Source organism: Nyctereutes procyonoides, unplaced genomic scaffold (assembly GCF_905146905.1).
Source record: "Nyctereutes procyonoides isolate TBG_1078 unplaced genomic scaffold, NYPRO_anot_genome, whole genome shotgun sequence".
In the NCBI taxonomy this organism is placed as follows: domain Eukaryota; kingdom Metazoa; phylum Chordata; class Mammalia; order Carnivora; family Canidae; genus Nyctereutes; species Nyctereutes procyonoides.
Window position 1 is genome coordinate 19,267,580 of NW_026575131.1, and position 26,731 is coordinate 19,294,310.

Here is a 26,731-nt window from a genome sequence, read left to right on the forward strand (position 1 = left end):
TAACATTTATTGAGGGCCAACTATGTGCAAAACCTGTGGAGGAACATGAGGCCTAGTGAAGATGGGGGACTTAACAGAGGTTCACGAAGCTATTAAGGTGGAACCAAAGTCACAAAGACCCATACTCCAACACATGCATTGGATGCTCTCAGTTCCTTAATCTTTGAGAAAGACAACTGCTTGAACACAGGAACCCTCTATACCCCAAAATTAAGAGAATCAATTACAGAATCCAAGAGAAATACATTTCAGCTCTAAGTAAAATGTCTCTAAACACACACCAGTTAATTCCACCATGTTTCCAAGAGTAATGATCTCACAAGCATCATTTGATTAAAAGCCCTTGTTCCTACCGGAAGAAAGAGTCTCTGAGCAGCACACGGTTTGAATAATTTCTTCCATTCCTGAGGGTTTCCAACTGAAAACGTGATGGGGTAGATTCTGTGCTCAAATTTCTTTGTATATGAGTCAGGCCACTGTCGTAACTGAAAAACAAGGAAGACAAGGGGAGGGTGAATAGGCCCCAGAAATATGGAAAACACCTGAAGCTTCTGGATGTTTAAGTGGAAATTATTCAGATAACTTACCCAACTTCACCACAATGATTAATGCTCAATGAATGAAAGACCATAGCTAGCATTAAAAAAAAAAAAATAACATCCAGATTTGTCAAGGATGTTAGGAGACTGGTACATAAACACCACAAGGGGAATATAAATTTGAATAAACTTCCAAGAGGACAATTTGGAAATTGGGAACAACCAATCCTAAAAGATAAAGGCACAGGACTTTCAACACAGGCTAGTTTGTAATAAAAACAAACAAACAAACAAAATAACAACAACAACAAAAAAACCATGAGAACAAACTAAATGCCCTATAATTGGGAATTGGGAAAATTATGATAGAACTATACAATAGACTATTGTAACAATTAAAGTAGATCTATATGTGCTGACAAGGAAAAATGTTTATTATATATAGACTTTAGAAAATGCAAACTGCAAAAAAAATTTATGTTTCTGTCTTAAAGGGAAAATATATGCATGTGTATTTTATACGAAGAGAAAATCTAGACAGATAGACACTAAACTGTTAAAAGTGGGTACCTGTGGAGGTGGTGGTTTCATTTTTTAAGTTTATATTTCTGTGTTCTTTAGAACTTTCACACTGAGTATATATTATTATTTTCTTTGCATATGTTAATATCATAACAAAACTATTTAATGGGCTTTATTTTTTAGAGGACTTTTATGTTTATGGGAAAACTGAAAAGGAAGCACAGAATTCCATGTACCATCCCACTCTTCCCCCATCCCCACACTTTCCCCATTACCTACATCTTCCAGTAGTGTCGTGTATTTCTTACAACTGATGAACCAATATCCATTATGTTAGTAAGTAGAGTCCATAGCTTACCTTAGGGTTCCCTCTTTGTGTTGTACATTCTATAGGCTTTGACAAATGCATAATATTGGGTATCCACCATTACAGAATAGTTTCAGCACCCTAAAAATCTCTTTTCCACCTATTTACCCCTTCCACCTTCCCTCCCACTGAATTCCTACAACCACTAATTATTTTTCTGTCTCTTAATTTTGCCTTTTCCAGAATGTGATATAATAGGAATCATACAGTATATAACCTGTTCAGATTGGCCTTCTTATACAAAATTCACTTAAGGTTCCTCCCTTGTATGGATATACAATGATTTGTTTATGCATTTACCTGCAGAAGGGTATCTTGGTTGCTTCCAGACTGGGTGATTATAAATAAAGCTGCTGTAAACATTCACGTGCAGGTTTTTAGACAATTTTTCAGTTCATCAAGGTAAATCGCAGAGTGTGATTGCTGGACTGTATAGTCTACATTTAGCTTTCTAAGAAAGTGTCAAATTGTTTTCTAAAGTAGCTGTACCATCTTGCATCCCCACCAGCAATGAAGGAGAGTTTCTGTTGCTGCACATCCTTAGCAGCATTTTGTGTTGTCAATGTTGCAGATTTAGCCATTCTAAGAAATGTGCAATGGTATCTCATTGTTTTCCTTTGCAGTTCCCCAATGATATGATGTTGAGCATTCTTTCGTATGATTATCTGCCATCTGTGTATCTTCTTAATTTTTTGAGTTAATGCTTCCCCATTGACTCAATAGTTCTAAGAATTTTCTTTTTTTTTAAAGATCTATTTATTTATTCATGAGACACACACACACATACACACACACAGAGAGAGAGGCAGAGACACAGGCAGAGGGAGAAGCAGGCTCCATGCAGGAGCCCGATGTGGGACTCGATCCCAGGTCTCCAGGATCATGCCCGGGGTGAAGGCGGCACTAAACCGCTGAGCCACCGGGGATGCCCTACTTCTAAGAATTTTCTAAGGAAAAATTTAAAAGTGCATTCATATTTATAACAATATTATCATAACGCTATCTGTAACAGTGCAAAGCTGGAAACAACCTAAATAACAATTTGGCTAAAAAGCTCTGGGGTATGTCTACATAACAGAATATCATGCAGCTACTAGTAACAACACAGTACAATAAGGGTTAGCAAGCCACTGGCAGTGCAAACACCAAATCCAGCCTGCTACAAAAAGCACACAAGCCAAGAATGATTAGACACTTATAAATAGCTTTAAAAAGTAAAAACAAGAGTAATATTCTGTGACATGTGAAAATCACATGAGATTTGAATTTTAGAGTCCATAAATAAAAGCTTTATTGGAACACTGTCACACCTAAGTATGTTTACATATTTCTATGGCTGCTTTTACACTGATTATCAGACTTGAGTAGCTACAAGACCACACAGCCTGCAAAGCTTAAAAAAGCTTTTGTCTGGTCTTTTACAGAGAAAAGTTAGACAACCCCAGATTTAGAAGAAACTCAGTAATATAAGACTCAGTGATGTGAGAGGAAATATAAAGTATGATCCCATTTTGGATGTTGATATATAAAAAAAGAAAGATAAGTAAATAGGTTAAAATTGCTTTTCCTGACCATTAGGATGGTTGATTTTTTTATTTATAATTTTATGATTTTTTTTTACAATGTACACATGTTGCTTATATGGTCACATAAAAATGTTTGAAGAAACATACCATTGATAATGCTTTAAACTTGAAGTTTAGAGATGGATATATGAGAGAGAAATCTCAGAGTGAGAAAGAAGAGGAGTGATAAAGTATTTGATAACTGATTTATGAAGGGCACTGACCAATTAGAACCCACACCAGGCACAAAACCCGGCACAACTGTCCTGACACGTTAGAAATAACATTGGTCATAAACACTCAGTGTGACAATATTGACCAAGCCCATGGACACTAGGGAAAAATACTCAGTAAAACTCAGCACAATAGTCCAAAATCGGCCCCAGAAGGAGAATGGGAAGGTCCCATGGTCTGAGGGTTTCCTTGACTCTTCGATCTTTAGTATCCTATCTTCTAGAAGGGTTTATCTACCTTTGCCAATCTATGTCTTTCAACTGGAATGTTCAGTCCATTTACATTTGTTTCAGTACATGTATTTGAATAGTATACCAACTCCAGCCACTGGAAGTTCCTGTTGACACCTCTTCCTGTGTTAGAGACACACACACACACACACACACACACACACACAGCATGTTTCCATCCCACTGGCACCACCTATCACCAGAATGGATTGGTGGTTATCCCCCCTTCTGTGTCCCACTTTTTCCTGACAGATGAGCCAAACCTAAAACACATGTCTGATTCCCGAGCTGCCTGGAAAGGCTAGGAAATCAACCAGCTGGCATTTTCAGTTTCTATATTGAGAGATGACAAAAATAAATGAAACGCCAAAGTATTAAGTATCTACATTATACCTGGTAAGTACCACTAGACTTATTGTACTTAGAAATTTTAAAAAACATTCTGCTTATATATAATAGAATTCACCCCTAAAGCAGCTTCCAGAGGAATCATAATGTCAACCGGCACTTTGTTTTGTTTTTACCCTCAGACACACTGCCCTGAGCTTTGCAGGAAGTTATCACAAGAAACTGGATACTCCCACAATGCCTCAGGGTTGGAAATGAGACCCTTGTGAAGGGTGGCAGATGCTGCCCCTCCATACCAGCATCTCCTGTGGCTACACACAAACCAACTGCCCACAAAGCCCTACTACTTAGGGCTAGCAAGGTTCAGGAGATGTTCCAAAGAATCTTTGTGGGAACGAAAGAATAAACAGATCATCTGATTCAGCCTCACAAGTATGCTCTGCAATAACAGAGCAAGGATCATTTGCCCTTCCATGCAGATGAAACAACTGAGACTGAGAAAAGTTCTGTGACTTCCATAAGAGTCAAGATTGTATATCTAAACTGGCACCATGATCCCTGCCTGTCTTTTTTTTTTTTTTTTAAATTTTTTTTTTTAAATTTTATTTATTTATGATAGGCACACAGTGAGAGAGAGAGAGAGAGAGAGAGAGAGAGAGAGAGAGAGGCAGAGACACAGGCAGAGGGAGAAGCAGGCTCCATGCACCGGGAGCCCGACGTGGGATTCGATCCCGGGTCTCCAGGATCACGCCCTGGGCCAAAGACAGGCGCTAAACTGCTGCGCCACCCAGGGATCCCCCTGCCTGTCTTTTAATACCCTATTTCAATTTCCTTTGTTAGTTGAGCTTCACTGGTCTAACAAAGACCTGAGGAAAGGAGCCATCACAAGGATAAAGTCGTCAGAGCAATTCAAATTATTTTTCAAATTCAGTGATTTTCCTATACAATTTAGTTCCTAATTTATAATGTGCCCATTACCATGGCTCATAGTGAATTATCTCCACACTTAGTAGTATAAAATGACTATCACAGATTCCATGGATCAGGAATTCGGATGAGGTACAGAAGGGGCGTCTTATACTGCTACATATCTGGGGCCTCGGCTAGAAGCTCTGAAGACTGGAGGCTGGAATCATCTGAATGCTAGTCCATTCATGTGTCTGGCAACTGAGGCCAGCTATGGGCTGGGCATCTCAGCTCCTCTCTGAGTGGGCCTCTCCACATGATCTCTCCATATGGGCTAGTTTGGGCTCTCTCACCACATGTTGGCCAGGTTCCTGGGGCAGGCATCCCAAGAAAGCCAGGCAGATGCTAGATTCTTTCTATGTCCAAGCCTTAAATGTCACACAAACATTACATGTAGCATACTTTATTTTTCATATATATACATATGATGCATATGGACGCATATGTATTAGCTATTACCTTATAACAAAATTTAGTGGCTCAAAAACCACGAAAATGTATTCTCTCATGCAGTTTCTCAGAGTCAAAAATCTGTAAGCTGGGTTGTTCTGGCTCAGGGCCCCTCATGAGGGTATAGTCCAACTCCTGGCTGGGGCTACAGTCATCCGAAGGCTTGATGCAGTGGGACGTTCTGTCTCCAAGCTCACTCACATGAGTGTCACAAGAAGCCCTGATTCCTCACCATGTAGGCCTGGACAAGGGCTGCTCTGACATGAAAGTGGCTTACCCCATAGCAAGTGACTCAGGAGAGAAAGTGATTGCAACCAAGATAGAAAGCATGGTGCCTTTTGAAATGTAATCTCAGAAGTGACAGAGCATGGCATCTTCCCTATGCTGCCAGTCACACAGACCAAACCTTGGGTTGGGACGGTGAAAGAGGAGAGCACCCTAGGGTGCAAATAACAGAAGGTGGGGCCACTGGGAGCTTCTTTGGGAAATATAATCTGCCTCATATACATAGTTACACACATCTTCCTTCCCCTTGCCTTCTTCAAGTTCAAATCTATTTTGTTCTACTCTATCCTCATGTTCCAGCCTCTAGCACACAGTAGGTACTCAACAAATACTTGTTAGATGGATACTGTGCAAGACATTGCTAGAGTTTTCCCACAGCCCACTTTCCTCCCTTCTTGCACACTAAGCACTTCTCAGCCCCTTGCTGTTGAGCCTTGTGACTGCTTCTGGACAGTTCAATATGAGTGGAAAAGACTCGTGTCACTGCCAAGCTGGGGTAGCAAAAGGCTCAGTCATGATCCACTTGTCTCTCTCTTTCCTGCATGGCATCCCAAGAACTTAGAGGCCAAGTGTTCCAGCAGGTGCAACTCAAAGCGTGAATAGTCGTGGGGTGCCTGGATGGCTTAGTCAAAAGAGCATGTGACTCTTGACCTCAGGGTCGTGAGTTTGAACCCTACTGTGGGTGTAGAAATTACCTAAATAAATAAATAAATAAACTAAAAAAAAAAAGGCACAATCTCTGTCATCTTTGTCCCAGACCTAAGCGCCCGTGTGAGAAAAACAGCAGGAACATGGAAAATCTCCGAGCTTTTCAGGAGGTGTTATGGCAGCCTGACCTAACCTATCCTGATTCTAGACACCTTAGCTCTTTTATCAATGCTGATAGCTTCAGGTTACAGACAGGGAAGCTGAAGCTCTAAAAGGCCACAAGGCTTGCCTGAGATCTGGCAGCAAGCACACAGGGTGCTGAGTTTTGCAGATGAGTCTTCCGTCTACTAGTTGGAGAGGTAGTTGGGTACAAGCTCATGGAGGTCTGAAGCTGTGACCTTGAACCAACACCTGATGAGTAAATCACTAAAACTCTTTGCAAAAGAGGGACATGATTGCTACCTTCTGGTGAGGGTTAAGTAGGAGTAAATCATAAATCAGAAGCCCTTGATAAATGGTAATTATCATCACCATCTCTTTTCACCACAGCTGCAGAGCAGCAAACCATGTGTGTTCCAACCCCTTCCCCTTCCTTTGACTCCGATCTTTTTCAAGGCATTTTCTGTTTTTTTTTTTTTTTTTTAAGATTGTATTTATTTATTCATGAGAGACACAGAGAGGGAGAGAGAGAGAGGCAGAGACACAGGCAGAGGGAGAAGCAGGCTCCATGCAGGAAGCCTGACGCGGGACTTGATCCCAGGTCTCCAGGATCAGGCCCTGGGCTGAAGGCGGCGCTAAACCGCTGAGCCACCGGGCTGCCCTTCAAGTCATTTTCTAATCAATTTCAAAGCTCTGAGACTCTTTGGCTTCTCTTGGTGATGATGTCAAGGTGATATTTTTCTTTAGAAAACATAACACATTTTCTAGCCTTCTGTCATTAGCCTTTCTCTGCCTAACATGCTTCTTTGGCATTTCTCATTAGTGCAGCCAGGCTGGTGACAGGAGGAGGCCCTGCTGACCCCAAGTGAGTAGATGCAAAACAAAACCGCTTCTTTCTCTACTAGCACTCAAGGCCTTACCGCAAGAGAAAACATCTAGGACAAAGCCAAGTGTGGTCTGTAAAGTCACACACGTACCTAGACTGGGGAGAAGAGGTATTTCCAAAGCTCTCCTTGTGCAGTGGTAAAAAATCATCACCTGTTCTTCAGTATCAGAATAGCCAAGTAAACAAGGATCTGGGCACATGATAAAACATTACACGGTCACCAGAAAAGATGAGGTAAGAATGTTTGAGTCCTGATCTGGAATGATGCAATGAAATATGGTTTTCAAGGAGGAAAAGCAAGTTCCAGTACAACACATAGAGAATAACCTTGCTTTTATAAAAGAAATATGTTTTAATCTGGGCACATACAATTATATGTGTTATTCAGGTATATGATTATAAATATACATGTATACACACATACATACATACACCACAGATACACACAAACACACACTTGTACATGAAAAAATATGGAATAACTCAATTGATAACTGATTGTTTTTTGTGTGGGACTGGGGGTATCAAGGACACCTGCCTTTTAATCTATAACATCTGTATCATTTGAATTTATTTTAATGAACATTTATTACTTGTCACTCAAAAAACACATATAACTTGTAGAAAGCTACCTGCCCCCTAAATGAGAGCAATGTTAACTACACCAGAGGGCTTAGGCCCTGGGGTCAAGTGCTTCAAGTTCATCATCTCACAGAACCCTTACAATAGCTCTGTAAGGTAGGTGTGACTATCCCCACATTATATATGAGAACAGTAAGGCTCAGAGTCAAGAGTTCGTGGTCCCACGCTGAGTACATAGCAAAAATTAGAGAATCACATTAGTGAACGGGATATGCATGTCCCAAAATGCAGTCTGTCTGCACTCAGTAACTACTGCGCCACCATGTCTACAAATTCACCTGCTTATCAAACTCGGGCTTCAGAGAGTCTTCTGTGAAGATGTGGAATTGGATCTTCCGGTGGCTAAAGAGTACAGCTGACTTGAGCATGACCAGCGTCTCCTCCAGCCGATTGCCACAGGCCACCACAGCCAAGTGGATCCAGAGCTCTGGAGGCAGCACAGCCTGAAAACTCCTGAGTTCTCCAGGCCTCCTAGGAAGAAGAGAAACAATTTAAGGTTATTAATAGACTCACAAAATTTTTTAAAAAAAGCCCAGCTAGTGAATTGTTGGAACATTTCAAGACATGAACAGCTACAATCTGCTATATTTTATAAAGTGATAAGCATTTTGACAATTCTTCCTGCTTAGAGAAAAATACCATTTATTCCTGTATTTATCCTGGCAATAGCAGGATGAGTCACTGTTTGGACTGTCATAGGTGTCTGAGACTTTTTCTGCCCCACTCAGCTGTCGAGAGTGCCTGCTGGCTGCCGAATGGCCCATGTTTGGAAATAGTAAGTTGCTAAACGTCCAACAGCTGACACTGGGGCTGTGGTGCTCACACTCACACGGGCCACGCAAATTAGATTTGAACGCAACATGAACAAAATGAGGGTGGGTTGTGGCTTTCCCATGTGAAACCAGCAACATGATATCCCCATCATCTGGATGGTTTTAGGTTGCAGTGGAATGCATGACCACCGCACCAAAGGAAAATCATGCAAGTCTGGGAGGTGAGCAAAGAAAATAACATATGTCCCTCCATCACATCTTTGGAGAGTCTTGAGAAACAGGTGTTAATCCTAACCGTCTCGCTCAAGATTGCTGAGGTGGCAGGTCTGAAATTCAGCTTCCAGTATGTAAGTCATATTAATGAGAAACAGGCAGGCAAGGAGGCAGGTTAAGCTGCAAATTACCAAGGTATCAAATCCTGAGTCAACAGCTGAGAGGGGAATAAGGTCCAAGAGTCCAGAATCATCATCCAGCTATTTCCTCGTAATAAAAGATTTGTTCCAGACAAGGAGATGCAGCCAAGCCTCAAACACACCACTGAGAGACATTTGCAGGCAAGTTGGAAGGAGTTGGCCTGGAAAAGGTGCCCTGAGACAAATGAAACTAATTTACTTGCACAAAAGAGTTGGAGGCCGGGGAAAATTGGACATGGAATGCTACCTTCCTTCCAAAACCTCCTAGTCCAATCCCTGCACTGCTCCATTAGCCACTGCTTTGTTGAATCATGGCAGTCTTGCTCCAGATTTCTTTCACTGGGAGGGGAGGTGAAGATGTGGGTGGAGCACATCAGAAGGCTTTCCAATTTGCTCACTTAAGAGGAGCTTATTGGAGGCTCAACTAAGCTCCGATGCTGAGATACAGATTCCACTGATTGCAGAGATCACAGAAAGACACTAGACATATCCTAAGTACCACCCGAAGTTGTCTGCTTCTCTTCATCCACCTGCTGCTACCTGGTGAGACCACCAGCTTTTCTCATCTCGGCCACTGTGCCATTTCCCTAGATGGCCCACCTGCCTCCAGTCTTATCCTTTAATTCTCACCCTATCATTTCTTCTTGTTGGCACCAGAGTGATGTTCTTCTACAATGCGAATAGGAATGTTATTCTTTTGATTAAAATAATGTAAGGGCTCCTGGCTGCCCTCCAGATTGAGTCCAAACTGATCATCATGGCTTCTAGTTACATCTCTTGCAACTGCCTCCAACACCCCCAGCCTCGGGGGAGAACCATTCATATTCGTAGCCATAGTCACACATACTCATACTTTCCATCCATTTTTGTTTCTGGTCAGTAGACTGCTGGGTTGTCTCCAGGTCTTGGCACATGCATTCTGTCTTGCTGTGTGTGTGTGTGTCTTTCTCAGAAATCCTCTCCTCTGCTATTTCTTTTTTTATTTTTTTTAAAAATTTATTTATGATAGTCCCACAGAGAGAGAGAGAGAGAGAGAGAGAGAGCGACAAGCAGGCTCCATGCACCGGGAGCCCGATGTGGGATTCGATCCCGGGTCTCCAGGATTGCGCCCTGGGCCAAAGGCAGGCGCCAAACCGCTGCGCCACCCAGGGATCCCTCCTCTGCTATTTCCTGCTAACTTCAGACCATTTATTAATCAACAAATCTATACTAAGGACTATGTGCAAAGAACTGCTCTACGTACCAGGAAGAGAGCAAAACAGACCAAGATGCTTGTCCTTGCAGAAACTGTGGTAGAGGAAAGACAAAGAACGAAGTAGCTGCAACTAAGTAACTGACACAGAAAGTTATCCAGTGATCAGGGCTATGAAGGAAATAAATCCTGAGCAGAAGGCAATACAAGAGTGGCTGATAGGCTGGTAGGTACTTTTATACTGTGCAAAGCTGGGAAAGTCCTCACAGAGATGGTGAAATCTGACAACTTGGAAGTGGGGAGGTGAGTCATGTGCATTTCTGGGTGAGGAGCATTCCAGGCAGAGGAGACAGACTAAAGGTGCTTGATCAGGATCATGCCTAGTGAACGGAAGGACCCCTGCCGTGTGGACTCCGATGTCATCTCTTCCTCTGCTCTGTGGGCCAGTTTTCATACCAACTATGAAAGTCAGCACTCAACTAACTTATGTAAAAGGATGGGAAGGGTGTGCCATAGATGATGCTAAAATCACAGTCCGATTGCCACAGGCCACAGGCCACCACTGCCAAGGGGATCCAGAGCTCTGGAGGCAGCAGGGCTTTTTTTTTTTTTTTTTTTTAAGGCAAAAGATTATTCAAAACATACTACAAAAGAGATCTAGTACAAACTTGTTTGCCTGAAATTATGCTTAATATTTAGGAGCACAGGTATCATCCAAAGGTTCTAAAACAATCAATGCAATAGCACAGGGATCTTAAATATGAACCACTGCTCCTTCCAAATAACCCTGCCCAGTTTAGCTTCACCTATTAGGCTTGTGCATGAGCAAAAAGCTTTAACCTTAGTAATCAGGAAAATACTAATTTAAATAGTAAAGGGATTCCATTTTATTTTCAGATTAGCACAACTTAAGGAGTAATATAAAAGTTAAACAATCCACACTCCAGAGTGGATATGGAGGCGAGCAACAGCTCAGAAATAGCTGGGGAGGGGCACCTGGGGGGCTCAGTTGGTTAAGTGTCTGACTCTTGATTTTGACTCAGGTCATGATCTTGAGGTGGTGAGATCTCTGCACTGGGCATGGAGTCTGCTTAAGATCCTCTCTCTTCCTGTCTCCTTCTGCCCCCACCCCTTACAAAAAAAAGAAATAGCCACTGACAGTGTAAGTTGACCCAAACATTTTGCACAACCATTTGGTAACGGCTAGCAGGAATAAAGAGGCACATACACCCTCTAGCCCTCTAGTTCTATGCCTACATATATAACCTGAAGAAATTCTTGCACATTTGTACAAGACCCATTCAAGAATGCTCACAGCAGCCCTTTTATAATAGTGAAGAAAAGGAAATAACTTTGCTGTCTATACATAGGTGAATCATGAACATTTGCAGTATGTTTAAGAGGAATACTACATAGCAGTGAAAATTAACAAACCAGAATATCACATATCAATATAAGGTCAAAGAGGAAAAAAGCAACCTGCAGAAAGATAGCAATAGAATGATAGCATTTAGATGAAGCTTAAAAATAAGCCAAATAGCACTGTCTATTGTTCTCAGACTTATGTAGTAAATGTGCATGAGGGTGATAAACATCAAATGCAGGATGGTGGTTATCTTGGGGGATTTAAATTTTTATTTCTTAAGATGAGTGCCAGGCATACAGAAATTCATTACGTTATTATTTGTGCTTTTTTGTATGCCCAAAATATTTGGCAACAACTTTTTTAAAAGGTTTTATTTATTTGAGAGAAAGAGAGAGAACGCACATGTGCATGTGTGTATGACCAAGCAAGGGGGAGGGAAAGGGATAGAAAGAATCTCAAGTAGATTCTGTGCCGAGTGGCACTGACATGGGGCTCCATCTTATGACCCTGAAATCATGACCTGAGCTGAAACCCAGAGTTGGGTGCTTAACTGACCAAGCCATTCAGGCACCCCAACAACTTTTTTTTTTTTTAAGATTTTATTTATTTACTCATGAGAGACACAGAGGGAGAGAGAGAGAGAGAGAGAGAGAGAGAGCGAGAGAGGCAGAGAGAGAGAGGCAGAGACACAGGCAGAGGGAGAAGCAGGCTCCATGCAGGGAGCCCGATGTGGGACTCAATCCCTGGCCTCCAGGATCACACCGTGGACCGAAGGCAGCGCTAAACCACTGAGCCACCCGGGCTGCCCCCAACTTTTTTTTTTTTTTTTAATTAAAGAAAGCTTGCACTCCTCTGCAGCCTAGCAGAGGCTTCCGTGATTTGGGACTGCACAGCTTAAAAAGCAGGGGCTAGGGAGTGCAATCTTTCTTGGTGTCTGATGACAGGTATTAAAAAAGAAAACTAAAGGCCTCTTCTGGTGGCAGTTCAAGTATCAGTGGTTGGGATTTAATGAGACCTTTGCTTTCCCCACCCTATTGCCTCTCATATTACATTAAAAATCTCAGGTTTCGGGTAGTAAGCATTTGTGTTGATCACAATGTATAATCAAGTTTAAGGCCACTGAAAGGGTGTACCTTTCACTCACTCCTACCAAAGGCACACTCAGCACCTCTCAGATGTCACCTGAGAGCCTTCGAGGATCAAGGAAAGTACAGACTATGAACCTTAAACTCCTTAACCCCTTGTTTGGGAAAGGAATGGGCAGTGGGGAGTTGTAGCCCTGCTCTGACAGACGGCTAAGTTTTTGTTTATACTTTATAAAAGAGGACTGGAGTGAATTTTGAGAAACTTCCAACTAAGGCTGGAACTGATGATAACCATCTTGGCCACCACACTGGTAGAGCCTGAATGGGAGTCAGCACACTAGAAAGCAGAGACTAAAGGTGGCAGGTCACATCTTCGTTGGCACTACCTGAGCACCTGGATCCAGGTGCACCTGACCGTAACTGAGGACAGTTCAATTTTTTTTTTTTTTGAGAGAGAGAGAGGGAGAGAGAGAGCGAGTGCAAGTGCAGGAGCAGGGGAGGGGCAGAGAGAGAGAGAGAGAAAATTTTAAGGATGTGCCATGTCCAGCGCTAAGCTCAACATGGAGCCCAATGTGGGGTTCAATCTCACAACCCGGAGATCATGACCTGAGCTGAAATTAAGAGTCAGATCCTTAACCAACTGAGCCACCAGGTGCCCCCAGACAGTTCCATTTTTTAAGCCAATGCGTTTCCTTTTCGTAAGGCACATAGAAACAAACTTAAACTTATAGCTTAGCAGTCAACAAAGAGTCCTACTGTAGGGCTTAAAAATGTTTCCAATCACCTTTGACTAGCTCTGCCTCTCTCATATTCTCTTCTTGAGTCAGCCTTTCATTTGCTCACCGAATCCATCTCTTCCTTGTTGCTAACTGCTGGGGCCCTGATCCAAAGCCCCATCATTCTTGTAGTTTCACAGCTGGAAGAGATGCCAGATACCATCTAGTGTAAGGGCTTCCCTACTCAGCTGCATATCAGTCATTAGAGGTGCTTGTTAATATGAAAACCTCCACACAAGACATCCTGAATCAGTGGGTCTTGGGGGAGGTCCTGGAGTTTGCTTATTAACAAGCTTGTACCACAACCACCCACAGTTCAGCTACAGCCAAGAACTATTGATCTGAGCTGACCTTTCGCCTCTCTTTCCTCCCCAATTCTTCCCCCATGCCCTCAGGGAAGCCCACTCTATGCTCAGCCTTTTCCTCAGGTTATTCTCTTCACATATTGCTTTAATGAAAACAGGGGGATGCCTTGTGAGGACGCCACCTCCCAAGCAGACAGACCCCCATATGGAGGCTGCTCCTCCTCCCATGCCCCAGGAGCCTCAGGGCAGTCGATGGGCTGGAGTCCTCCTTGCCCACCTCACTGCCACACCCAGACATGGAACATGTCTTCATAGTGAAGTCAGTGGATGAAAAATATTCTACCTTCTATCTTTGTTGGTGTCATCTCACAGCTTTTCCCCGACACTGCTCTTAATTCAATGAAGAGCTTGGCTCCTTGCTCACGGAATTCCTACCCAGCCTAATCCCTCCCAGCATTCTCCAGGACTTCAGCCAGTTAAGAAGATGCTCCCTGCCTCTTGACCCTTCAGTATGGGGACCTCTGCACCCACCACCTTTCCTTCCTTCTACCTGAGACACTCAGTGCTGTGCTCACATCCTGGACCTTTATACAAAAACTGTGTCCTCCACCTCGAATATTCTCCCCTTTGCATTGATACCTCCTCTTTTAAACAGCAGAATGAGATTTCCTGACCACCTCAATGAAGGAGCACCTTCCTTTTATTCTCTATCATGGTCTTTGCTTATTTCCTTCCCCACACTTACCTCAGCTGGTGATTGTAATTCTTTCATTGTAGTTTATATCAAAGACAAAATTAAATACCATCAATCTAAGGCAATATAAACAAACGATCTTTAGAAAAAGGTCAGAATAAAATATGCAATGTACACTTCCAATTAAAAACAGGGACACCTGAAGGACTCAGTTGTTTAACTATCTGACTTTATTTTCAGCTGAGGTCATGATCTCAGATTTGTTAAGATGGAGCCGCCTTGGGCTCTCTGCTGGGGATTCTCTCTCTCTCCCTCTCCTTCTTACTGAGCCACTCAGGCGTGCACACACACGTGCATGCATGCACTCCAATATATATATATATATATATATATATATATATATATATGAAACATATTCATATATATTCATTCATATATATATGAAACATACGTATTAGAATATTAATGTTGGTAAATGGAAAAAAATCTTGCCCTATAAAACTTACTTTGCATGTTATATCCTGGTCTTTATTCCATTGAATATATATTTTTACAGCTGTACTAATAGTGTACCTATAACTTTGTATGCCACATTTTTCATCCAATTCTTTTATTTTTCTTGTTACTTTTTAAATCTTCACAGCCATATCACTGTAACGGCTATCTACTAGTCCATCCAATGAAAATACCAGACCTTATCAGCATTGCACTATTGTTGCTTGTTTTCAACTGCTCTGTCATATTAAAAAAAAAAAAGTCTGGTACTAAACATTGTGAGCCAACAGATATCTTTTCTTCTTTTCATTATGGCCTTCAGTATATTCCCAGAGATGACAGTACTGAGTGAATAGCTATTATCCTCCTAAGAATGTAGTAACCCTCACAGTTTCTCAAATTTACCCAAGAGTTATTAGAAAACACATACCATGAGAAAAAAAAAAACCAAAAAACATAACAAACATGACCTCTCCCACCTCCGAGTTACTTGCATGACGTAACCATGGAACTGACTGCTGAAACAGGATGAGACGGGCTTGCATATGGCATTTGTGCCTCCAAATTCTGTGTGTTCCAGAGGGTGATGTGTCAGTTGCAATTATCATTAAGACACCGCATCAAATCACTTTGAGTCTCTGAGTGAGAAAGTTATTCCCTTCCCAGTTCTTTTTCAACAATGTCAGTGAGAAACTCTCAGCTTGGTGCTAACATGTCTTGAACACCTTCTAATGTTGCCTAATCCCCCCTTTCAACTGTTTCAAGACAGCAGATCTCAGATACAGAACTTTCAACAGCCAAGTTAGAAATGACCAACATTGTTTCATCTTCTCAGGGTCTCATTTGATGATTACCTTCTGTTTATGTTACTGCCAAGAATTCGTGGCAGTGACAGAAAGTTTCCCTTAAAATAAATATACTCAGGATGTGGAGAAATTAGAACCCTCACACACAGCTGGTGGGACTGTAAAATGGTGCAGCAACTTTGGAAAAAAAGCTCCACAGTTCTGGTTAAACACAGAACTCCACGTGACCCGGCAATTCTGCTCCTAAGTATCTACCCAAGAGAAATGAAAACACATGTCCACACATAAACTCGTAAGCAAATACTCATAGCAGCATTATTCACAATAGCCAAAGAGTCTAACCCAAATGTCCATCAACTGATAGATGGTTAAATAAAAGGTGGCATATCCATAAAATGAAAAATCATCTGTCCATTAAAGGAATGAAACACTGATGTATTTTGCATGTATGAACCTTAAATTCAGTGAACTGCAAACCTGGTGAAAATACAGAAGACCACATATTTTATGATTCCACATACAGGAAAAGTCCACAATAGGAAAATCCAGAGAGACAAAAAGCAGATTAGTGGCTACCAGGGACTAGGGGGAGAAGCAAATGTGGGGTGATGGTGGGGCACAAGGTTGCTTTTTCTTTACAATGAAAATATACTGAAATTCGGTGTGGTAATGGTCATACAACTCTGCAAATAAATCTAAACACCACTGTATTGTACACTTTGAAAGGGTATTTGGATTGTATTGCAATTGAGCTACAATTAAATAAATAAGTGCATGTATCTTTAACAACGATTTTTGTTTTAATGTTTCATGTTAGCAGTGCTAGTGTGGCCATATTCTAAGAATGATGGCTCCAATGTGGGATTGACTGTAATTTGGAAAACGTTGTCTCAATTGTCTTGCGTAAGCCCTCCATGTGCAAACAAAAAACGATATTCAGAGGAGGCTTAGAGGGAGAAGCAGCTTTACCAGCTCCACACTGTCCGAGACGAGGCATCTCCTTAATCGCTTAAAAGTCTCAAGAGGGTGACTTAATTAAACTTCAATTTCTGGAGTGTATAATAATGAAATACGGCACTTATGTGTAGCACTATTTACTCTGTAGCCCATTACTGCAAAACACATTGAATTATTAAAGCGAGTAATTGGTTCTCCTCAGACCCTTTTTTCTATCTCCTGCTACCTCTTCCTAGGGCTTCTCCTGAACCGACAAGCTAAATGAACTCAGGTAAACCTGATGTTGGGATACAGGCAGGCAGTGGAAGCTTAACAGGAAATCCCAGTTCTTGAAAATATCATCCAAAAATAGTGTTGCTGGTAATTAGTTTTAATAGGGAAAGCAACATAGCAATATTTGGCGGGGGGGAATGGTTGAAGATGAATTTTAAGAAATCAAATCCGCTCATCTAGGGGAAGAATAGATTACCTCCCGAGTGGAATCCTACCAGATGAAACCATAGCTGTTGGAACCTGCAGAAGGCTGCAGACAAGGCCAGAGTGGCAGTTGAGAAGCAGAAACACCTCGATTCAGCCTCTAGAAGGGAGAGTCTGGTAATGGGTAATTATATCCACACTACACATTGGCAGTGAAAGGCACTCATAAAGTTCCCTGCAAACCACAGGTCCGGGAACACATTTGTCCCCTGACAAAAAATTTCCCTGCTGGAGCTGAGCAGAGGCTTCACTTAGAAACCTAGACATGACGCTAAGGGCTGTGCTAACAGTTAAATCACTTTTAATGACCCATGGTTTGGAGTTAAATCAAGTATCATTAATCTTCTGAGATAGGCAGAGAAGCTGACATTTGCCTTGAAGCCATGGTATTATATGAACAGTGTCAACGTAGTGCCAAAAATTTGCGGGGGGGGGGGAGTGCATAATACAATTATTTGATAAGCGCATTCAATTGTGAATAACATATTTTTAGTCTGGATCATGTTTAAAACATGGCTGTGTTCCTAAATAAAGTCTAGGTTTACTACGTAGTAGGTGCTCAATGTCTGAAGTTGTCAATCTTGTTTATGTACCTATCTGTATGTGTGTCTGCTTTTAGAAATTACTGGACATACACACCTGCTTTATGATTAGTAAGTGGCAGTGCAAGGATTCAAATGCAGGGAGCTGGACTTAAGAGCCCATGTTTTTAATCATTATGCTCTATTTGGGGCCACACACAAGTGATGCAGAAAAGGAGCCTGCTCTGGGCAGATAAACCGTTTATCTGTACTGAGGGCTCACAGCTCAGTGATCTGAGCCTGGACTGGATTTTAGCCTCCCTGGCCCAGCCTTCCTGGGAAGGACTCTCAGTGCACACTTTTACCAACTCCACCTACATAATCCATGCATTCACCATTAGCTGACACCGTGAACAAGTGTATTTATATATATTCCTCTCCTCCTAACTCTGTGATGCTGCCTGGACTAATTCTCATTTCATTTGTTCCCCTCATGATTGTTCCTGACACACAGGAGATTCTATTTCTCCATCTCCCTCTTCTTTTCAAATTAAGATGTTATTGAGATTGTAAAATATGAAAAAGCAATGCTAGTTTGAAATAAATGGCTGGTGACATACAAGGGAAAAGAATGAGGATTTCATATTCTACAAATGGACACTTCTAGCTCATTTACCAAAAAAGAGCATGAAAGACCAACTTCACAGGAGGAAAAATGGCCTCTCGAACTAATTTCCATCCTCCAAGGCCTCAGGCAATAAGAGACTTTTAATTCTTATAATTTATATGCTTTAACTTATTTTATAAATTATACAATATACACATTCATCATAGAAAAAATTTAAAATATAGACAAGGTAAAGGCGGACACCATAATTCCAATTCCATAACCACTGTTAACATTTTGGTATAAGGTATAATCTTCCAGAGTTACACCCAATATATGTGATATATCTCCATATATATAAAAATATAAATATATTTTATTATATCTCCATATATATAAAATATAAATATATAAAAATATATAAAAACTTTCTTAGAAGGGAATTTTTATAACCTATTTTTCTCTTACAAAGAGAAATCTTTGAAGATAAAAAAGAGATTTTATCAAAGGATCTTCAGAGGGATTCTAGAAAGCAATCAAATAGTTCAAATTTCAATATTTGTTTCCAAGTACAGCATGATGGTAAGCAATTTGATTCTTGAAGCACATACAGCACACTGCCCCACCTTGGGCAAATACTTTAACCACTTCTAATCCTCAGTTTCCCCATCTGTAAAATGGGTATACTGATTACAGTGGACATCTGCTTTTGGTTTTGGTGTTTCTTACCAGCATCCATTTCTAAGAGTTTTTGGTAAGAGCACCTCAATTTCCCTTTGGGGAAACCATTCCTCTTCTGTTCTCAGACCATGAGGTTTGGAAGGGTTGAATCATCCTCTCTCCAAGCACGGATATCAGCAATCGGATATGTACATGATCTACGTCAGGTCAACAGAGGCAGCCCTGGGACTCTTGCTGGATGAAGTTTTTGTCTTAACAGTGACTGAAGGAGGAGAAGACAAGCTCAGATCTGTTGGAACTCTCACGTGGAGAACACCCACACGAGGGTGTGGCCCACACGGAAGACAGCAGAGTTGTAAGGTGGAGGCAAGATACCTAGAAATCCAGGATACACCTGTGATGGAATCCTTATCTCCTTTGCACTTTACAGCTTTATGAGCCACCAAATCTCCTTTTATGACTAAGTGGTATAAGCTTATCTCTTGCAACTGAAAGAGTTCTCAACTATCCAATGATAGTACCTACCTCTTAGGTTGTTAGGGAAATGAAATGAAATGAAATGAAATGAAATGAAATGAAATGAAATGAAATGAAATAATATAGGGAAGTGCTTCATATAGTATCATGACATATATTTTTTTAAAGATTTTATTTATTTATTTGAGAGAAAGAGTACAAGTGGAGGGGGGCAGAGGGAGAGGGAAAAGCAGATTCCCCATGGAGCAGCGAATGCTGGCTGGATCCCTGGACCCCAGGATCGCGACCTGAGCCAAAGGCAGACACTTAACCAACTGAGCCACATAGGTGCCTCATATAGTGGCATTTTTTAAGTCATCATTAAATATTAGTCGTTACCATCATCATTATTATTAAATACTAACTTGAAATGCATCAGAAACCTTCATTTTTCTCTAAATATTTTAATTCCATGACAAAAACAGGCAGGTAGAGCAGCAAAAAGCATACTTTAGGTATCAGTATTCTATCTTATTGCAAACCAGATTTGAAGTTTTGTACATCTTTTAAACTAAATGTTTCTTCTAAAATGCCAATTTCCAACGTGTTTCTGACTTCTCTCGTGTTTCTTCTAAAATGAAATTTCTAACAATGCATTCTCCCCAAGGGGTCAAATCTGATACCTGAACACAACAGCTTTTTACTTTAAGACTGGCGGCCAGACAACTGAGGTCCTTGTAATTCTCCCAAAACTTGGAGGAGGCAAATCCAGAGCATCTTCAAGCTCAACTAGAGAGGCAGACCCCGAAATAGCAGTGTCTGTGGACAAAATTCTGCATTTGGGTTCCTGAGAACACTTCCTAATTCCTGTGAACTCTTTGCCCACCCTCTACTTTGCTGAGCTGGGAAACAATAGCTCTCTACCCTTCAACAGACATCAGAGCTACAGAGAGCCACAATTCCAGGTTTGATACTCTCCAGAACAATAGTCCAACTCCCCAAGAGGCAGTCATAATGGTTCTCCCTCATCTACTCCTTCAGCTTTTACTGAGGATCAGAAAACTGGGGTTGGTGTATTATTTATCACATATGGAAGCTGAGTTTTGGTTTCCTCATGCCATAATCCAAGAAAAGTCTGCCCTAATCTACATCCGAGTCCCAGCTCACATTGCCGAGTTTCTCAAATGCTACATACTATGCCAGCATTTTACATTTTACCTGTTATTTCATTTTATCGCTGAGCTTATGAGAAAGCCGTGATTTGCTGAGGAGGACTAATTCAAAACCACACAGCTAGTTAGCTGGGTCTAGTTATGACTCAGTTCCTAACTAATAAACAACAGTGGACAATAACAGTACTCAGAACGGTGAGCCATTTGTTGAGTAACCACCATGAGCTAGTCCTATGCTAAGTGCTTTATAAGCAGCACTATCATTTTATCTCTTTGAACCTCAGTTTCCTCCCCCATGAAAAGGGGTCACATTTTGGATTATGTGTTCATGTCTCTTACATAAAAGCTCGGATTCTAAATTGTACCATAATGAATTTCTGCCAGACTATTTCAGTCTGTTGTGTTGCTAAAAGAGGTCAAGGGGAGGGGACATGTGCAAATATCAAAATATCACCTTCAAATATATCAAAGTCACTCCCTGCTGGCACAAGATCACGGAGTCCCACTAAAGGCATCAAGTTAAGAAATTCCTCTTTCTAGGGGCAACTTTCAGAATCTGAAATAAATCAAATACTGAGGAAGATTTGGAAAAGAACACAAAATGAATTCCACCTTCCCCAAAGTCTCCTATTTTCCTTTTTTAAAAAATATTTTAAATGGTGGTTAAATATATATAACGTACAATGTTGTCTTTTATTTTCTCACAGTGAGATAACACGAAGAGAAGTATTTCCAAGGAAAACAAATTTGTTTTCAAATTTTCTTCCAAAGAACCTCCCTGTTAGTATGGGGATTAGTGTCAGTATGGCTACTATTTACCAAACTTAGTGAAGGTGTTAAAACCAGGGGCCATATACCCAATTTAGTCAGAAATCCTTGGTGATGACAGAAACTCATGGATTTTAGGATAGGGATGAAACAGCATGGTCAGCAAAAGGCAGAAGCTGGCCTTGGGAACAATGTTAGGACCTGCCTTCCCCACCCCCACTCCCATCCCCGCCCCACCGCCCCTCACCACCTAGTTGCTCTGGGTTGCTTTTCACATTGGGTTCATGTACTCTCATTGCAAACCAGCTTCCTCCACGGGGCAGAAACATGGCAGTCAATCCTGAATTTCAAACCTTAATTTTAGCCACTAGAAACAGCTTCCCCTTAAACTGTCTCTGATCCAATTTTTACATCCCTAAGAAAAGGGTCTAATTTGGCCCAAGAACATATCCCTGAACCACCCGCCACCTGGGACAAGGTTAAGGGCAAAGATGAGTGCTCCAGGGTGTGGGATGTGCATTTCCTATGTGCCCCTGTAATCATGCTCCTTTCTCTCCAACGACAGCAGTGATTTTTTTTTTTTCTGGTAAAGATTTTATTTATTTATTCATGAGAGACCTAGAGAGAGGCAGACACAGAGGCAGAGGGAGAAGGAGGCTCCCTGCAGGAAGCCTGATGCGGGACTTGATCCCAGAACCCCGGGATCACAACCTGAGCCAAAGGCAGACACTCAACCACTGAGCCACCCAGGCACCCCAGTGATATTCTGACTTAAAGAACCATCTGGTTTGGGTAAGACGATTTTGGAGAAAAATACTAGAAACCTCAACTCCAATGCATGTAACTAGAGGGCCCAATATAGGACAGGTGTCAGGATTTGTTGATTCTTGGGCTCAGGAATGTCCTCAAGGATCCATATTCTCCATTTTCTCTGTTCTAATGCTCACAGGGATGGCTTCATCCTAAAACTGGTCCTCTAAGAATCATGGTAGTAACTGGGACTATTTATTTCCTTGTCCATATATAGCATAGGGAGTCTTTTGCTCCAAACATATAATATGTCTCCCTTTCTGGCTGATTCAGTAAGTTGGGTCAGGTAACACCTGTAGGCCAATAAATGTTGCCAGAGAAATGAATGTATTGAATGTTTTAGTACTGTATGCAAACAGCTCACCCAGTGGAGGGGTGGGATTACCATGCCTGGCTGACACCACCTCCTGGAGGTGCGGTCCACCCACAAACGGCAGGGGGGTGGGAGGAACAAAGGTGAGGAGCCAATCACAACATCTCCCACCCACATCCTCCCCACCACCACCCGTGGTTTGAGTGGTCCAGGCATCATCTCTAACTAAACCTTGCTTGGTTGAATACAATTAGTCAATTCTCTCCTACCTCCCCACTCTTTTCCCAGCTCCTCCCCCATACCACAGGCATTTCAACCAACGAAAGCCAATGAAATGGGAGAAAACTGAGGTTTGGGAAAGCAAAAACATTCTCTCTCCCCAATAAGTAAGGGAAGGTAGCTAGAATGGTCGATGTAGTACTATTTAGCTTAACATAGAGACAGTTACATATGGAAATATTTATATGTGTAAATATGCAAGTTAGTACAAATACATACATGTTTTGCTCTGTCAGCTGTGAGGATCTAAGAAAAATGACATCCCAACAAGCATGCCTTGTGCCCAAATCTTGGTTTCTAATACCATTCTCCAGTAAGGGGAATCAGGGCTCCTTGAAGCAGAAAATATACAAGTTGAGCCTGGAGCATCCTGTAGGGCCAGAGGGTAAGGAAGTACTCAAAAAATAAAAATGCATTGATTATGTCAAAGAAGAATAAAAGCCAACTGTAAGAGCTCCTAATGACCAATAAAGAACCAATTCCAGCAACACAGTAGTCATATTAAATTGTAACTCAAAGTATAAAATAAACATATGCCCATAGGTCCATACTGATATAATGACTAAATACATTAATAAATGGAGGGGAAGAATCAAATCTCCCATGCAGGGATATTTTCAAATAATTTATATAGATACTCTACTGTCAAGGAGGGAGAGTATCACTGCTCACTCCTCAGGTGTGGGCTGTACAATGACTTCCTTTTAAAGTTTACAGTATGGAGGCATCCGGGCGGCACAGTTGATTAAGCATCTGACCCTTGATTTCTGCTCAGGTCGTGATCTCAGGGTCGTGAGACTGGGCCCTGTATCAGGCTCTGTGCTCAACGTGGAGTCTGCTTGAGACTCTCTCTTCTTCTCCCTTTGCCCCTCCCTCCCCTCTAAAATAAATAAAAATAAGTCTTTTTTTAAAAAAGCATATAACATGGAAAGGAAGGGGAGAGAAAGAGCAAGTTGCCAATAGAAAAATCCAAACACACACTACCTTATCCAGGTGACCAAAGTAGTCGTAAATCATGTCAATAGCATATATATTTGATATGATATGATGAAAATGGCACTTTATCTCACCAGCTTTCCTCTCAATAACCCATAACTTAGTACTATCAAGAGTAAAGCATCAAACACATTCCAATGGTAGGGCATCCTACAACACATCTGACCAGTGCTCTTTAAAACTCTCAAAGTCATCAAAAGCAAGGAAAGTTTGTTTAGAAACTGCCACGATCAAGAGAAGCCTAAAGAAGATGTGACATCTAAATGTATGTGCTCACCTGGCCAGGATCCTGGAACAGAAAAGGGACATTCTGTAAAAACTAAGGAAATGTAAATAAACTGTACATTATAATTATACTATTAGTTCATTAGTATAACAAATGTATCAAAATAATGTAAGATTTTAATAATGGAGGAAACTGGGTGCAGGGTATAGGGAAACTCTGTACTATTTTCTCAGTTTTTCTAAAAATCCCAAACTATTCTAAAAAGTAACATCTATTAAAAAGAAAAAATATATACCCTCTCCCTTGAGGATGTTAACAATTAAAGATCCTCTCTATTCTTCTCATTGTTCTTCATTATGAGATTATTTGGAACATTATTAAATAATATGTAATTTAATCATGTAAGTAAAATCTTAGCATAGTGCTGGTACAACGTGGGTGCTGTGTTCATTCATTAGGTGATTTGACAAATGTGTATTGAGAACCTACTATGAGATCATCTCTGTTCTAGGTGCCAGTTGTACAGTGATGAATAAGAGATGAAGTATACATTGGAGGAGAGGAACAAACAAAATACAATGTTCATATGTAATACTGGGTGCTATAAATAAATAAATGAGTGAATGAATAGATGAATGAATGAATGAATGAATAAATAAATAAATCTGAAAGCACAGTCCTGAAAGAAGTAAGGGAACTAGCTATGCAAGGAGGTGAGCAAAGAACATACTAGCACAGGGAACAAGTAAAAAGTGCTGAGGTAGGAAGGAGTTCAGCACACTTGAAGGGTAGTGTAGTTGAAGCACAGTAGTAGGAGATGAGGTCAGAGACCTAAACGGGGCTGAGATCAAACAAGGCTTGAAGGCCAGACTAAGAAACTGAATTTTCTTCTCATTGTGGGAAGTCTGTCACTGGAGGCTTTAACCAGCAAAGACCCAATGTGGTCCACATATTTCACTTGATTCCAGCAGCTGTATGGGAAATGGACTGTAGAGGGTGCTAGAGTGGAAGCATGCAAACCAGATCTCTTGCTACTGTAGGGGTCCACGGGTACAAGATGGTGTTTAGGAGTCAGTGGTAAGCATGGGAGTGGGGAGATATATTTTTTAAAGATTTATTTATTTATTTGAGAGAGAGAAAAAAAAAAAGAGACACAGAGAGAGACAGCATGAGCAGAAGGGGGAGAGGGAGAGAAAACCTCAAGCTGACTCCATTCTGAGCAGAGCCCAACACAGGGCTCTCTATCCCAGGACCCTGAGATCATGACCTGAGCTGAAACCAAGAGTCAGATGCTTATCCACCTGTGCCACCCAGATGCCCTAGGGATATATTTTGCAATAAACAATATGGCTTGCTGATCAATAAAAGATGGAATTACAGACCAACCAAGAAAAATGAATGTGAAGAGAATCAAGACTCCCAGTGCATAACATCACAGATGGCACCTAAGATCTGGTGACCTTTAATATGTCCTGGGCCACTAGCTAATTGTAAGATTGCCACAGAGTTGGCATTTTGCTATATAACATTGTGCCCCTTAAGTGAGACCTTTATTCAGATTTGAACCTCTGAGAAGACTTATCTCAGAAACCAAAGGGAACTGCAGGAAATGGTGTCTCTTGATGAGCAAGTAAACACGCTTCCTCTCATTGGGACAGCTGGGGAGGCTGCCAAGTGTAACGTGTTTCTCTATTGTCTCCCCGCCCCCACCTCTCCCAAATTCTGGTAGGCCAGCAATTCCTTTCACCACTGTACAATGAGTGCCTGGTCCAGAATATATGTGCAATAAACATCTGCTCAATGACTCTGGGATAAAATGGCAGAGGACTTCCACAGAGCTCAGAGGTAACCTAAGTTTCTCTCAGAAACCATATTTTAAGAGAAAACAGAAATATCCAGGCTAATGCAAGAAGAAAAAGAATAAAGTTCAGGGGAGGGTTGAGATTGAGTAATCAGTAAGACTCTAGGCTAGAGCCAATAAATGAGAAACTGATTTTGCAAGAGACAGCACAAAGGCCTAAGCAATAGTCATTGTTGGGATTTTACAGCTAAACTGGATGATCTCATCACAGGATCATCAAATGTCAGAGCTGGAAGAGATCTTGGAAAATTTTGGGATTGATTTGCTCAGTTTACAGATGAGGAAATTAAGGTGAAATGGCTTGGGATTAGAACCCAATTTTTTGGCCTCCAGATGCCAAGTTCTTTTCTATGTCGCACTGATTCGCAGGTATATTCAACAGCCTTTTCCATACATGGGCTCAAAGAGGAGTTTCCAGAAGCAAGCTGGAGAGACAGGCTTCTAGAGTTTACTCTCTAGTAAAATTCTTTTTAGAATTCATTTCCATGAAAACCGAATCATCCCTCTTGATCAACTTTTCCTCTTATCATTCAGGGAAAATGAGGCAGCCTATCATGATTCCCTTTTTGACATGGCTGCCAGGAAGCTTAGAGCTAATTTAATACTTAATCCTTATAACAATAGTGGCTCAGTTTTTGACAAACTGCTTATTTCCTACTCCTCTTTATGACTTTTCATTTTTTATGCCGATTTCAATGGCCTTATTATATACGTTTTTTACTGAAAGTCATCTCAAATTCTCTTTGGAAGTCAGCCAGGTAAAAATCACCAATAAACCAAAATAAAAGGAAGATTTCATTTCTCGTGTGCACTTGGAACTGCTACTTAGATTGTGGTGTCCGTTTTCAGATCCCACCCCTG

At 41.2% G+C, this 26,731-nt stretch overlaps 1 protein-coding gene across 1 annotated transcript in view; it reads right to left on the reverse strand.

Moving 5' to 3' along the window:
* The window catches only part of GXYLT2 (glucoside xylosyltransferase 2), an 88,763-nt gene that overhangs the window by 58,520 nt on the left and 3,512 nt on the right, over nt 1-26,731 (reverse strand). Inside the window, 2 exon segments of the mRNA XM_055344404.1 lie at nt 354-485; nt 8,120-8,312. Of these exon segments, the coding sequence (XP_055200379.1) occupies nt 354-485; nt 8,120-8,312 (325 nt within the window).